The sequence below is a fragment of the Euphorbia lathyris genome, chromosome 5 (assembly GCF_963576675.1).
Source record: "Euphorbia lathyris chromosome 5, ddEupLath1.1, whole genome shotgun sequence".
In the NCBI taxonomy this organism is placed as follows: Eukaryota; Viridiplantae; Streptophyta; class Magnoliopsida; order Malpighiales; family Euphorbiaceae; genus Euphorbia; species Euphorbia lathyris.
Window position 1 is genome coordinate 53795919 of NC_088914.1, and position 15008 is coordinate 53810926.

At 32.1% G+C, this 15008-nt stretch overlaps 1 protein-coding gene across 3 annotated transcripts; it reads right to left on the reverse strand.

Moving 5' to 3' along the window:
- Positions 1-11292: 11292 nt before the first annotated feature.
- LOC136230316 (probable WRKY transcription factor 13) lies at positions 11293-14202 on the reverse strand. 3 transcript variants are annotated; one of them, XM_066019359.1, is made up of 4 exons: positions 14096-14202; positions 13730-13989; positions 13314-13532; positions 11293-11595 (listed from the first exon to the last, which is right to left on the reverse strand). In XM_066019359.1, exons 2-4 carry the CDS (start codon positions 13984-13986, stop codon positions 11424-11426), a joined length of 648 nt encoding a protein of 215 aa, XP_065875431.1. In that variant the 5' UTR covers positions 13987-13989; positions 14096-14202; the 3' UTR covers positions 11293-11423. The 3 variants fall into 3 exon arrangements, with proteins under 3 accessions (XP_065875431.1, XP_065875432.1, XP_065875430.1); XM_066019360.1 differs by having other exon boundaries at positions 14072-14139; XM_066019358.1 differs by lacking the exon at positions 14096-14202 and having other exon boundaries at positions 13730-14055.
- Between the last annotated feature and the right edge of the window lie 806 nt (positions 14203-15008).

Genomic DNA, 15008 nt, shown 5'->3' on the forward strand with positions numbered 1-15008 from the left:
TCAGTTACAAAGGTAGAACGAAAATGAACAAAAAGAAAACTACAAAAAGTCTAAAAGAGAGCTAAAAAAAGATGTGGTGAGGCCTGTTCCATGTCTGTTCCAGGTCTCCTTTCATGCTTTCCAATGTAGGTATTTATAGTTGTACATGCCTTCATACATTCCTTGTAACTTCCAACTTTAATGCCATTAAAGAGAAGATTAATGGAGGATTGAATTCTTTGCTCTAACTTCCTAACTTTGATGTAGTTAAAAAGAAGATTAATGGAGAGTTGAATTCTTCTTTGTAACTTTTTAACTTTCATAGAATTAAAGAGAGCATTAAGTAGTGTAACTTCTTCTTTAGCATTCAAAAGACTATTCAAATAGTCATAACATTCCTTGGATGGTTATTGAGGAATTTATGACAATAAAGACTTATATAAAGAGTCATGGATTCTTCATTCTTGAACTGCTACTAGGTCGTGACTGGAGGGAGTTCTAACTGTGCAACTTTATTTACTTGAATAATGATTTCATAATTGCATTTTTGCCCCAAATAATACCTAAAAACATATGGAACAAGCATTATTTCTTAAAACACAAAACTAAACATAAAACAATTATAAAATATTAAAAACTATCTTAAAATGTATGATTACTATAACTAAAATATATTAAAAACTATATGAAAATGCAAGATAACAACTTCCTCACACTTTGAACCTTGCTTGTCCTCAAGCAAGCCTTAGACTCAAAACAAACTCTAGAATACTCACTATAAATAATTCACACAATAACACGATTTACTTCACTTGGCATTCATAGATCTCAATTTCACAAGTTTGGATGAAAAACAAAAGGTTTGGACGCTAAAAGATTTTAATCGTTTCTCCGCAAACCAACACAAGTAGACATATCTTCAATCATATCACAAAATCAAAAGGCAAACTACTTTGGTACCTCACTAGTGGTCACTCATTTCACTCAAGTGTTTGGGTGTAAATTTTGTCTCTCAAGCCCTGTACTAGCTTTGGCTACGGTGAATTTGCATTGTCATCCAGTCGTTACCATTATGCTTATCTAGTCAGAAACAAGATCCCAAGGTCTTTTACGGGTTGTAATGTTGGTTTAGGGACAGGTATGGATAAGGAAAATATGTGGGAAGTGATAAACAACTAGTTGTGCAAAATAGATATAATAAGACTCGAAGCTCTTCAAAGATTAACCGATAAACATAACATGTGCTACTAATGAGAAAACAATTTTTTTTCTTTTCTTACCAACTTCTATCTCCAAGACTGCAACTAGTCTCACAATGTTGAGTAATCATCATTGTCCTCGGCCAATAATTTGAAATCCATTGAGCAAGAAAGTAATAAAAGATTCTGTGTCAATGTAGAAATTTTAGATGATCTTATTGGTGATTTGGGACTGCATACCGATTGATTGATACCTTACTAACATGAGAGATTCAATGAGGAGACAATACTTGACTAAAGGTATTTCTCAACCTAGTAGGCATGATCTCCCGATGTGTGTTTTTGGTAAAGGTAACAAGAAGTTTCAATACAAATGGTTTCATAAATTTCCTTGGTTAAAATATAGTGTATCGAAAGATGTCACATTTTGTTTACATTATTATTTTTTTTGCTAGGGGTAATAATGGGGATACTATGTTTTCAGAAATTCATTTTAAAAATTAGAAAAACGCTTTAGAAAGTTATGTTCTATATGAAGGATATACTACTAGTTGACACCATTATGCTAAAAATAAGCTCGAACAATATCAAAATCAAATGGAGAATATGGATCATGTGTTAGCATTAAAATATTCAGCACTAGGTTAATTACAGTTGTACATGTTATTGTGTAACAACTTGGCTCAATACCATGTAGATATTATCTGCTTTTTCCTAAATCCAACACATTGGGTCTCACGACTTTAAAAAACGTTTGCATATATTGGATTCCCACCTCACTAATCAGCCTCAACCACACACACACACACACTCTCTCTCTCTCTATTTTCGATGTGGGATTTAGTTTATTCCTGTCCCATTATCCACCCCTTAGATCCGCTCCTTACTCATGCCTTCTACCCTGACATCACCCATTCCGGACCAGGTCATTACAGGCCCACCAGCTTCCGCTTAGTTCATCCCTGAACTACACATCGTACATGGAGAGTCGACTCTGATACCAATTGTAACAACTTTGCCTAATACCATGTAGATATTATCCAGTTTGGCCCAAATCCAACACATTGGTCCTCACAACTTTAAAACACATGTGCATATATTCGATCTTAGTAATAAGCCCCAGTCACTCTTTCTGCATTTTTTATGTGAGATTTAGTTCATTATACACCCCTCGCCAGCCTTTAGAAATGCTATTTTCTCAGGCCTTCTACTTCAGAGCCACGCACTCCGAACCAGATCGTTACATTTTTTTATATATTTTTGAGGCAAATATGGCATTTTGAGGCCATGATAAGTTGGATGAGTCGAAACATCCATGTAATTTTATTTTAATAATAAAATGGTACTACATGTGATATGAATATGTAAGGAAGGTACTGCAAGAAAATGCTTCGGGTAATAATCAATTGACTTCTCTTACAATTCAAAAGCAAATCATATAAGCTTGTGCATCATAAACAAGAAAATTTATTCTGAATGAGTTTGGGAATAAGTTCTTTTCTCTTTTGCTTAATGAGGTTTGAGATTATTTTGTTAAGAATAGATGGATGTGGTTTTGAGATTTTTAAATGATCGCGGTGAAGTGATCGAAGGATTTCTTGAATTAGTCATGCAAGTGACACATCGACATAGTGTTTGAAAAAAAGTTATTAATGATTTCTTTATGAATAATAGATTATCACTTTTGAGGTTTAGATATAAAGGCTATGGTGAAACTTCTAATATGAGTAGTCACTTCCATAGACTAAAAGCTCTCATTTTAAACAAAAACAAGCATGCACATTATATTCATTATTTCGCCCACCAACTTCAACTAGTTGTTGTTGTTGCTGCAAGAGATTGCAAAGCACTGAGTACAATTTTTTTTTATTATGTTCCTATTATTGTGAATATGGTTAGTGCTTCATATAAAGGAAATGATGATATTCAGCAATTACAACATGATAAATTAGTACAACAAGTAGAAAATGGTGAAATCTTTACAAAAAATGGACAAGAATAAAAAAAACAAGTTTAAATCATCCATATGATACATGTTATGGTTCTCACCGTAAAACAATAATTCTTCTTTTTAAAATATGAGATTCAGTGATAGAAATGCTTTTAGCCATTGAAAATGATAACAATGATGCAAAAATTCAACACATTGCTGATAAATTGGTTATGAAAATGCTAGATTTTAAATTTGTATGTGTTGGAAAATTGATAGCGATTCTATTGTGAAGTACGAAGGATTATCAAAATTCTGGCAAGTTAAGAATCAAAATAAAGTTCTATGAACGCGATTAAAATGGTAAAAAATGGCTTGCAAACATGTATAGAAGATGGTTGGAAGAAGTTCTTGAAGGAAGTCACAAAATTTGTCAAGCACGAAATACACATATTCCTATTATGGAATATATCATTTGAAGTCGTGCTAGACATCTTATTGATGGAGTACAAAAGACTCATCCCTCCGATTTCGCAAGGATATCTTTATGCATGTACTTGATTTTATTTATGTTATCTAATAATATAATTATAAATGACGTTAATCTTTACCGTATTCTAAATTATTTTTACTTGTGCAAATATTAGGCTATTGATTCTATTGCTTCAGTAATGGACAATCATTTTTCTGGATCAATTTTTGAGTTACTTTTGTGCATATCATGTATTGATCCTTTAAATTCATTTGCTAATTTTGATTGTAGAGATTATTTTATCTTAGTCTATACATTCATGATATGAGATCAAATGAAGCATTCTGTTGTTGAGCTTGCAAAAAAGTCTGTGGAGAAGGAATATCACATTATTTTCCTATTTAGTGTATCAACTTGTACAGTTGATATTAGTCTTACCTAGTGCAACAACTACTATTGAAAGATATTTTTATGCAATGAATATTGTTATGATAGATTTACGCAACCGGATGAGAGATCATCATCTTAGAGATTGCTTGATGTGTTGCATTGAAAACATTATTTATAACAATGTTGAAGATGGAGCCATTTTGAAATATGGGGTCTCAAAGAGTAATATTGCAATCTATCAGTAGATCCCAGGCCGCTAGAAGCTCATCTTGTGAAAAAATAGTTATATTTGTAAAAAAACAATTTTTAGCATTCCTCAATAAAATTAAAATTTTATATAGTTTAATTTCAATTTTATATGTATATACATGGATAATTTTTTTTTATACGAACATGTAGGAGTAATTTCAATTTTATATGTATATATGAATAATTTCACAAACTCACTTGACGCTGGTTCTTAAAGAGTGCCACCTTTGTAATCATATGGGTGATTCAACTCATCCATCTGCTGATAGTAATAATTTTGTTCTCTAAGAACAACAAGATCATTAGGTTCTCGATCAATTTTTCTTAAAGAGTAGCTAAACCTCTAAAAATTAGCCAGACAACCTATATAGACTACTACAAATATTACTTCTACATCAAATCGAACTAATCAATCATAGATCATGGATATTAGTGCATCACGTCATTTAAGCTCGCATTCAGAAAATCTCCCTCTCCATTTTCATTATAGAGGGACTCAAAAAGACAACACTAGTAATGATTATAAACTTGGGCTATTTATATAAAAATTTTCTCTAATTATAAAATTACAATTAAATCATATTGAAAAACTTAATTTTTAATATATCACAATTTATTATATATTACAAATAAAATATAATTTTATGTCCTAATTTATAAATTTTAGACCTTAATTCAGAAATTCTACATCCTAAAGAATATATCTTAGACCCCTAATTCATAAAATATAGTTCTTAAAAAAAATATGCGTAAATTAAAAAAAATAATTTTTCAAATTTGAATTTTTGAATTTTATGATAACATCTTGATATTCCTAGATGGGTCCCAAATCGAACCCATCATACACACCGTAAAGGAGCCCACTAAGGGAGTGGTTCCCCGAAAGACACCCTAATTAGGACCAACAAAAAGGTGTCCCATCGACTTTTTTTTTTTTTTTTTTTTATTATCAATTTTTGAGATTATATCTTATAAAAAAATGAGATTATTATAAAATAAAAAATGTAATATATTTAAAAATATATATCTTAGTTATTTACTTACTTTGGGCATTGTACGAGCCCAAATAATCTTGCTGCCATTTTGTGGGGTTTAGGCTTTTCAAATTTTTAGATCAAATTGAATTGATCCAACTAGGCTGGAATTGCAAGTAAGAAGAGGAATTTCCCTATGTTCTTTCATTTCCAATTAATTAATTTCTAGCATCCCTTTTATTTTATTTTTTAAATTAGAATTATTTCCTTTCCATTTGAACCATCTTAATTAATAATTAAATTTTATTAATATGTTTTCTTTTACCTACCATTTTTTTTTATCCCAATTTGATACGTATTGAGAGTGGACTAACAAAAAAAAAAAAAAAAAAATTCCCCAAATGCGGGACAAGATGAGTACTGCGACTACTATCCCACCCCACATGAAACCCTATCCTTAACACATTCTCACAAGGATTCTTCACGGAAATTCTTAAAATAGTATATTTATCTGGATTTTATAGATGTTTATTTTTATATTTGATAAATTGATTTACTTATAAATTATAATTGATGTAGTACTTATACTAATGTCTTATATATGATATTTGTCCAGTATTACACGTTCAAATTTTTATTTCATTAAAGAAAATGATATTTAAAATTGGAGTAAATAAGAATAAGGATCCTTGTAAGGATCTTAATACCACAAAGATGGTGATAAAGACATTTTTTTTCCATTTCATAAATAGAGGTAATGATGTAGGAAACAATCCACATTCTCATCACACTCTATTTATAACCCTAGTTTTAGTGTATGTTTTTCAAAATTAAAGAACAAAACTTTGTTTTAATTATTTGTTAATAGATTGAAAAATTAAGTGCTATCCATAAAGGAAGTGTACATATTTATTGAGAATGAAACCCTAGAAAAAGAAGGAAATGAGAATAAAGACCAAAACAAACAATTTGTTAGGAGAATTTACAAATAATCCAAATAAAATTCAGATGATGCAATTGTACCTTGCTTTCAACAGAACCTGCGTTTGAATATGTGATTCTTCTTGTTTCGATTATAACTTATCGAGAAATTATATTTATATCAGTTTATTACATTCGAATATATTTTTGCTAAAATTACCAAAGTATATTTAAAACGTGATTTACGAAAATATAATTCAAAATTTGCTATAAGTTATATTTAAAGTAAACCTATATGTTCTTACATGATCGGGATCCGGTATGGTTCGAGTTATAATTCATTAATTAGATTTCGTTTTAATCAATTAATGTCTTTAACTCTAACAATTTCCTTTTTTATATTTAGGAGTTTTTATACTGTATAAATTAGAATTGTATTTTAAAGTTAGAATAAAAAAAAACTTTTAAGTATAGTTCCTATTTATAACGTAAATATGTAATAGAATCATTTCTAAACATTTTCAAAATAAACAAATTGAGAAGCAATTAGTACAAAAATTGTTCCATTTATGATAATGGGAAATTATATTACATTAAAAATTAGAATTGAAAAAAAAAGATTGTCACTAATTCCGACAGATTATCTTTTAATATACTCTTTCTTTCCCATTTGTTAGGTCTAGAATTGAGGGTTCCTTGAGTCCAAATTCTCTACTTGTTGGCCAAGGCATGGGCCTAGACCTCTTTTTGTTTTGCCTTGGATTTTGAGGCTAATGAGCCTACTGGTTGAGGACTGGGCCCTAGTAGTAGGCCCGCTGATCGACAAGTGGGCCTTGGTAGGCCTGTTGGTCCAAATTTACTATGTATTCAGTCCAAAACTTTACTTTAGGATGGATGTTCCAAGCTCAATATGGGCTTCGTCCCTTCTTTTCGAAACTTCAAGGCTTCAACATTAAAAAGATAAAGGATAAATTACATAATAGTTAGGATTGATAAATTATTTACCAAATCAATTTATTAAAATGTTAAATCTTGTGATTTTTTAAAAAAACTGTTTTTTTTTTCTTTTTATAAGTGACTAACTGAAAAGTTGACAAAAACAAAATTAAAACTGTGCTATTTTGATATTTTAAGATTTAAAATCCTATAATGATAAAATACATAAAAAATATATTTTAGACTTCTAATTTATAAATTCTAATCCTTAAAATATATTAAAAGTACTGATTTTACTAGTTTGATATAATCCAAAATTATGACTTGATTTAGTTGTAAATAGTTTTTGAAAGATGAATTTCTGTGTAATTTTCCCATGTTAAAATTTAAAAAACTATGTATTTTACTGTAAATAAGAAATGGGGATTCACATTGTAAGAAAAAGGAAAGAGAATATACAGGAAAGTTAAGAGAAATGAGAAAAAGAAAAAATCAAATTTGAAAGCAATTATATTTACAAATGATTTTACATAAAATGAATAAAAACATGTAGCATTAGGATCCTCAGATCAGATACCACATCTCCAAAAATTGCTCTATGTATGACAATAAGAAGACTCTCATGGAATGTTTTCCATTAAGGGAAACCCCATGAGGCTGGCTCAACTCCATACCATGAAGGACTTCTCCCGAAGCTAGACTCTTAATAGAAGGAGTCCTAATACAAAAAGGATTCATGGAAGAAGAAGAGATATGCCTAAACCTTATAAATAGACAGATATGGTCACACCAAATGGCATGTTAATACTACTATCTCACAACTAGTCCTTACTTCTCAAACCCTTCCAGCACCTACTGACTTAGGTATCAAAGCGGGTTCGCCGGACTTCGGCCCTTCTCTGACCTCTTATTCTATTTTACAGGTTAAACCTCGGAAGGTATGACAGGAACTTTAGACACTCAATAGCAAGTCCAAATAAACAATTATAATTGCTGCAGTGAGCATGTCTCGAACTTCAGACACTCAATAGCAAGTCTAGATATAGTGTTATCATTGGTGCGGTGAGCATGGACCTCGAACAAAACACTTAAAATTCAAAAAAAACTCTGCAATGGAAGAAGGAAATCGCATCCCGTCAGAAATCTATAGAGAAAGCACGAGAGAATCCACTCCTGAGTCAAGGCACTCCGGCCCCACTACAGCCTCAGTAGTAGAGATTGGTGGATGAAGTCACCCATCGATTCTGTCAAAACTTGAGAATAATACAATAGGAGATAGATGACATGAAGGCTGCTCATGCAATAGAGATGGGAGAGTTAAAAGAAAAGTTGAGAAAAGCTAAAGAAAAAATGCAAAATAATCTAAACAACATAGTGCAATCTAGTCATCACTCACCACGAACGCTAAAAAGACACACTCGAACCCCATCCCCTAAAAAGATATACTTTAGATCACGAAGCACGTCTGGACGAAGGACGGATTCAGGAAAAACTGGACACCATTTGAAAGAGCGAAGCAGAAGTGGAAGGTTCTCACCGCGAAGATATACGAATGAAGGATTTAGGAAAAATCAGACATCATTCGAAAGAGTGAAGCAGAAGTGGCAGGTTGTCACCATGGACAACGACAAACCAATCAGTAAAAATAGATATACAAAATCCTCAAGAGGAAAATTTTAGAGAAATTGACATATACACCGGACCTTCGGCCCCCACAGACACATTCACGCCTTTGTCAAAGCAGATCCAGCGTCAGGCGATACCTAGAGGGTTTCGTATTCCTACCTTTAGACTATATGGAGGTAGTGGAGACCCAGTAAATCATGTCAATTTTTTAGAAGAATCATGGAAGCAACGACAGCCACAGATGTAGTCCTTTGCCGTCTTTTCCCACAACTCTTAAAGAATTAGCAAATTTTTGGTACGAACAGCTTCTCCCTGGATCTATCCACTACTCAACTAGATGGCCCAGTCCTTCGTAGAACATTTTGTAAATTTCATACCAAAAGGTAAAATGATGCAAGACCTCAACAGAATGGTCCAGGCTGAAGGTTAAACCTTAGCCCAGTTTATGAAGCGGTTTCGAGCCTTAGCCATCCAAGTCAAGGAATTCAGCATAGGCGGAGCCATCGACACCATATCAAGCAATTGCTGAAGCCGAACATTCTAGAAAAACATCACTACTTGCAAATCTAGAGATTTTTAGGAATTGATGAGCAAAGTAAGAAGTTACACTTAATGGGACGAACACAAGTTAAACCCCCTACTCAAAAGGGAGCCAGGCTTAAACAACAAGTAATCCTCCAAGAGAAGGATCGAAAGGATAAAAAAAATCCTTATTTTCCTCTTGCTTCGGTACGAGCATAATTTTTACATCCTCGAACATGGAATTGTAGGTGTTCGTCTTCCTAGTATGAATCACCACTTTGTCAAACTACCAAGATCGTCCTAACAATAAATGGCATTCATCCATGGCTATCACATCACACCAGATTTCACCTTTATACCGAACTCCTATAAAAAAAAAAAGGAACTAACATCCGTTTTGACACCATCTTGTTCCAACTTGGCTAGCTTATATGGTTTTGCGTGTTTTTCAGTTGTCAATTCCAACTTCTGGACTGCTTTTGCTGAAATAATGTTCTCACAACACAACTAACAGAATTAATCATGAATTTGCATACCTTATCTTTAATGGTGCATGTTGACTGGAATATATTACTCTGTAACCAATCATCATCAACAACCTTCAATGTTAGGCATAACCTCTGAACTACCAATGTCGCCCGTCATCCATAACGTCATCATCAAAGACTCAATTGCCAAAAATCAAAGTGTCATCTTGGACTGCTCTGCCCTCATCAATGTCAATGAACATCATTCTTTTTCCTGCTTTCTTGGAATTAGTTTGTCTATGTCCCACCTCGCCACAAGTAAAACACTTGATACTAATGCATTTTCCAACCCTCGTGTTAATATTTGGCGCTAACTCCAGTCGAGGTCATTGCTCTTGCCAGCTCACCTGAGCGACTACTATTGACACCACTAATGAATGAACCAAAACTATAATGTTGTTTGAAGCCAGTGCGCCTCTTCTTCACCTGCAGGACCCTCTAATACGCTGTAGAGATAGATATCGAGTTAAACATATTAATAGTCTCTCTAATTTTCTCATGTAAGCCCCGATGTATCTGGCCACCAACTGGTCTTATGTCTCATGCACATCATTCCGAGTGATCAATTGATAGAATTCAGTTATATATTCATCAATCGAACGTCCTCATTGTCTTAAATCCTGCAATTTAATATTTTCGACGATTGTTTAGGACTTTTATTTTGCTTTTATATTTCCTATTCAGTTTGTGTTTTAAGGTTTTAAGTTTTTACCTATTTAAAGGTTTATTATTTTCATTGTAAGGAGCTAATTTTTAAATTAATTAAATACGGATTTTCTATTTACCAAATTCTTGAAATTTTGAAGGTTACTAATAAAGTATTCATTTGCGAATTAACTAATCTTTATTTGTATTGTTGGGTCAGCTTATAAGTAAGGAAGTACATATACAATCCTCTCTACATATATAGGTGTGACTATGTAAAAAGGACATAACAACATAAGTTCAATAGTATAGGTGTGTTTATATAAAAGTGCATAATAGCTTAGTTAGTAAGGAGTTATTCTTACTTTGACATTCCTTCTTTGTAAACCGGTATACAATCAATAAGATTAAAGGATTCTTTCATTTATTAATTCTTATTACAGAATTCTTTGATGCATGAACTTTTGTATTGTTCATAATTTTGATTTCTATTTGATGGTAAATTACACTCATAGCCATTTAACTTTACCTATTTTAATACTATGACCACTGAACTTTAATTTTTAACGGTATGACCACCAAACTTTACACTTTTTAACACCGGTGGCCACTCAACGCAAAAAAAAATGATTTTGGAAAACTCCAAAAAATTTGATTTTGGAAAATAAAATATGTGGTTTCATAGTAAATTTCTTTATTACAACTTTAATTTTTTAATGTTTTCATTTTAAGGTCGTTAACGGTTATTTTGAGGAGTTAGTTAACGTTCAGTAGCCACCATTGTTAAAAAGTGTAAAGTTCAGTAAACATGCCGTTAAGACTTGAAATTCAGCGGCCACAATATTAAAATGGGTAAAATTCAGTGGTCATGGGTGTAATTTACCCTCCAATTTGATTTTTGTAGTTTTATGAATAACATATGAAGTCCAAAGCTGATTTTATTGGAAAATATGAAATGATGCAGAAAGAGGCCTTGGAAATGCAGCCACCATCTGCATCCTTTCACATATGGATATGTTTTATTTGTTTGAAAGCATGATAATACAATACAACTTAGAAAAAGAAGTTATTAAGGTGAGATTGAGCTTGTGAATCTTCAAGTTGGTGTGAAGGAGAATGTACATGTCTCCCTTCATATGTTGTTATAACCATTCTTGGATCCTCTGCTAATCTTTCAACCCGTTTCTTCACTCTGCAATTATCTTGCGTACATCGGTAATAGCTCCTGCACATACACATTTTAATGGATTCATGCCATGTGATACTTCATTTGATGTGATACTTTGCATTATTACATTTTGAATTACAGGGCCATACCTCCAAAAGATCATCATATAACTACTTTCCTAATTACTTTCATATAATACAAACAAACAAATCTTCATAATTACAACATGGGGTAAATGATACTCATAGTCCCTCAACATTATATTTACTTTCATTATGTCCTCTTAATTTCAAAAAGTGAACATTGTAACTTTTGAATTTCGCACTTTACAGACATAACGATCACTTTTGAATTTCATAGTACCACTATTTTTTATTTCTCAAATCACTATTTTTGGGGCATTTTTGTCTCGAAACAACTACTTTCTCTTCCTAAACCAAATGACACCTAAATGACATCAAAATAAAAAAGTTCTAGAACTAAAGTTGATTAGAATATGATTTCCATGAACTCAAGGGTTACCTATTAGGAGTGGCCACCTTGATCGACGGTAAAAAGACTATTATGTTAGTAAAGTGTAAAGTTTAAAAATCATAATATCCGATTTTGAAGTTTGAGGAAAGAATGAAAGTAATGGTAAAGTTGAGGGGCCATGGGGTGTAATTTACCTTTACAGACATGTGCACAATTCCTTTACAGCTAGCCTGTAAATGCATCACAAGTTAACCCTATGTATATATGTATGAGGTTGCATCTATTGATGCATGTCTATAGATCATCTATATTTTTAGAATAAAGCATTCTAAAGAATAAAGCCCTTCAACTTTACAGTCTATATTACATTTATATACCTATAAATAGGATGATCAGTAAATCATTTAATTGTCAGATATATTTCTTGTTTACATTAGATTAGATAATGTGCGTACATGAAATAGGTATAATGAATGCAGGCAGACCACTTTGTTACAAATACAAGTCTAAATATCATCAAGTTAGCTTTCAAAAACATATATATATATATATTATAAGATCTACTTAAACAGTATCCGACGGTTTTCGAACTGAAAAATCAGACAAACTATAAAAAAAGAAACTACAACTTAAATGGTGGTTTGGGTCTAATATGAATGAGAAAAAAAACTGATGTATAGTATTATTTATAAAAAAATTAATTAGTATTAATTAAACATTGGAATAAGCATTTTGAAGCTTTAATACAAGTAAAACCCATGCATCAATACATGTCAAAAACTCACAGCTCAACTTTCATCGGGATGATATTTACTCTCTCCCTATAGATGGAAAATGCAAATCAATGAATTTAATCCACTCTAATTATAAGTTCCTGAGGCTTAAAAATTGATGTGAAATAAGATTCATGATGGTCTTCTATAAAGCTAACTTTCAGGATTTGATACAAACATTATGATGATTGATCAATTGGTGCACTTTTAATTTATCTTATTTTCATTTAGAAATGTGATATTGTCTTGAAAAAGCTAATAATAACTTCTTTTTGGTCACTTTCTTAAATTATATATTTATTTGTGATGATGAATTAGTCCATAGAAATCTCCTGCACCAAGTCTGTAAAAGGGTATACAACAATTATGATGGAAAAGAGAATGATGAGAAAGAAAGAAAGAAAGAAAGAAAGAAAGAAGGCAACAGTAACAGAGCATGTGTGTACATACGATACAAGTAAAGCAAAACTCCAATGTAGAAGTAGGATATTAGGATGCATACAAGAAAAAAGAAAGAAGAAATGGTACCTTGGATGCAGTGTGTTCTTGACGACTTTCTGGCCATACTTTCTCCATTTATAACCATCATCTAAGACATCTATATCACTCATAGTCTTGAAGCAAAATCTAGGGTCCCTTACTTTTCTTCTTGATTTTATCTTTTTCATCTTTATGCTAGATATACCTAGATGCTCTCCATTGCTTCTTTTGCTGCTCAAACACTCATTCACCTCTCCCCCCCATGCCCTGCAAACAAACAACTTACATGCCTCAAAATACTTCTTCTTCTTCTGCTTACATTAATATAAAAAAACTTGCATAAATTTTGAGAACGACACCCTATCTTCATCTATACTTGAGTTGAGGTGGGAGAGATCAGGTAAAAGATACTTAAAGTATGATAAAATGAAACCCTAAATCATGAAAAGGGGGAAATCGTTTACCAGAGATTAGCAGCAGATGTTTGCAAAGAAAGAAGATGGGATCCTCCAGCAGCAGCAGCAGCAGTGGTATGTTTTGTAGCAGATGAAATTAGGGTTTGGGGTATATTAGGCGGAAGTGAATGAGGTAGAGTCAAGGAGGGTTTATTAAGAGACTGATGGAAGTTACCAATTTGAGGAAATGGAGAGTTTTGAGGAAAAGCAAAGAAATTCATCTCTTGATCCTCAAACAAGCCTCCCTGGTTCTGGTTGTTTAGCATGGCCTTGCAATGTGAAAGCATAGATAAGAAAAAGATGTTACCAAGAAACTTGTAAGAAAGAAAGAAAGAGGCAAAGAGAATTTACCAAGAAATGAAAGTAACCTATTACCTATATAAATACGGACTAACTACTTTTTCCCTTATTAGCTCCTGCTTTCTCTCTGTGTAAATAAAAAGAAAGAGGAGATAAAACATTCTACACTTTTCGTATATTTGTTTTTCTTTCTTTTTGCTTTTTTTCAAGTGATGTGATCTGTATCGGGCAACTGTTTAACCTCAAAAGCATGAACTCAAAAGGGCTTTAATGGAATTTTAATCTGTACACCAGCCAGGTCAACAATACACAACAAACTACAAAAATACTATACTGCCTAAATACCCTGATTTATCTGTGTCAGAGTCACTCTTCTGCCATCTTTCAACCCTTCAAGCCTCCTCCTCACTTTAACAAGAAACTAAGGTATGGGGAGGGAGAGGGAGAGGGAGAGGGAGAATGTGGCCTCAATTCCATATACTACTCAATTGAATTTTGGACAAATTATGAAATAAACTTGCGAATGTTTTTATACAAGTTTGTAAGCACAATCTAGATTTACTCCATTTACAAAAGATACTACATTGGTGTTTGGTTGCTCTTTTCAAACTCATGTTTGTCTATTTACTTTAAAATTGAGAGTTTTAAGTGTTTGGATACTCTGTTGGTTTTTTACACCTGAAAAGCAGCCATTTCCAAAAGTATTGAATCACTGCTTTTTGGAAAAACAACTTTTTCCAACCGCAAACTGTAACACCAAACAGCAAATAATAGGTAAAGCAAACGTACTCTATCTTTCATTCAGATTAATATCTTTTCAAATTCCTAATTTTGACCATTAATTACAAATCTAATTAATAGTCCAGCTTTAATTACTAAATTTCATAAATTAATTATTTATAACGAAATAATTAGATTTCAATAATTAATTTATAATTAATTATTAAAACATATTAAACATGACCTTTAGGTTTTTTTGTTGAATAAA

Coding starts and splice junctions, on each gene's coding strand:
- LOC136230316 (XM_066019358.1), bottom strand. CDS start 14,007: ATGCTTTCACATTGCAAGGCCATGCTAAACAACCAGAACCAGGGAGGC. Junction 13,533..13,729: donor ACATCTGCTGCTAATCTCTG/GTAAACGATTTC, acceptor GTTTGTTTGCAG/GGCATGGGGGGGAGAGGTGA. Junction 11,596..13,313: donor AAGAACACACTGCATCCAAG/GTACCATTTCTT, acceptor GTGTATGTGCAG/GAGCTATTACCGATGTACGC.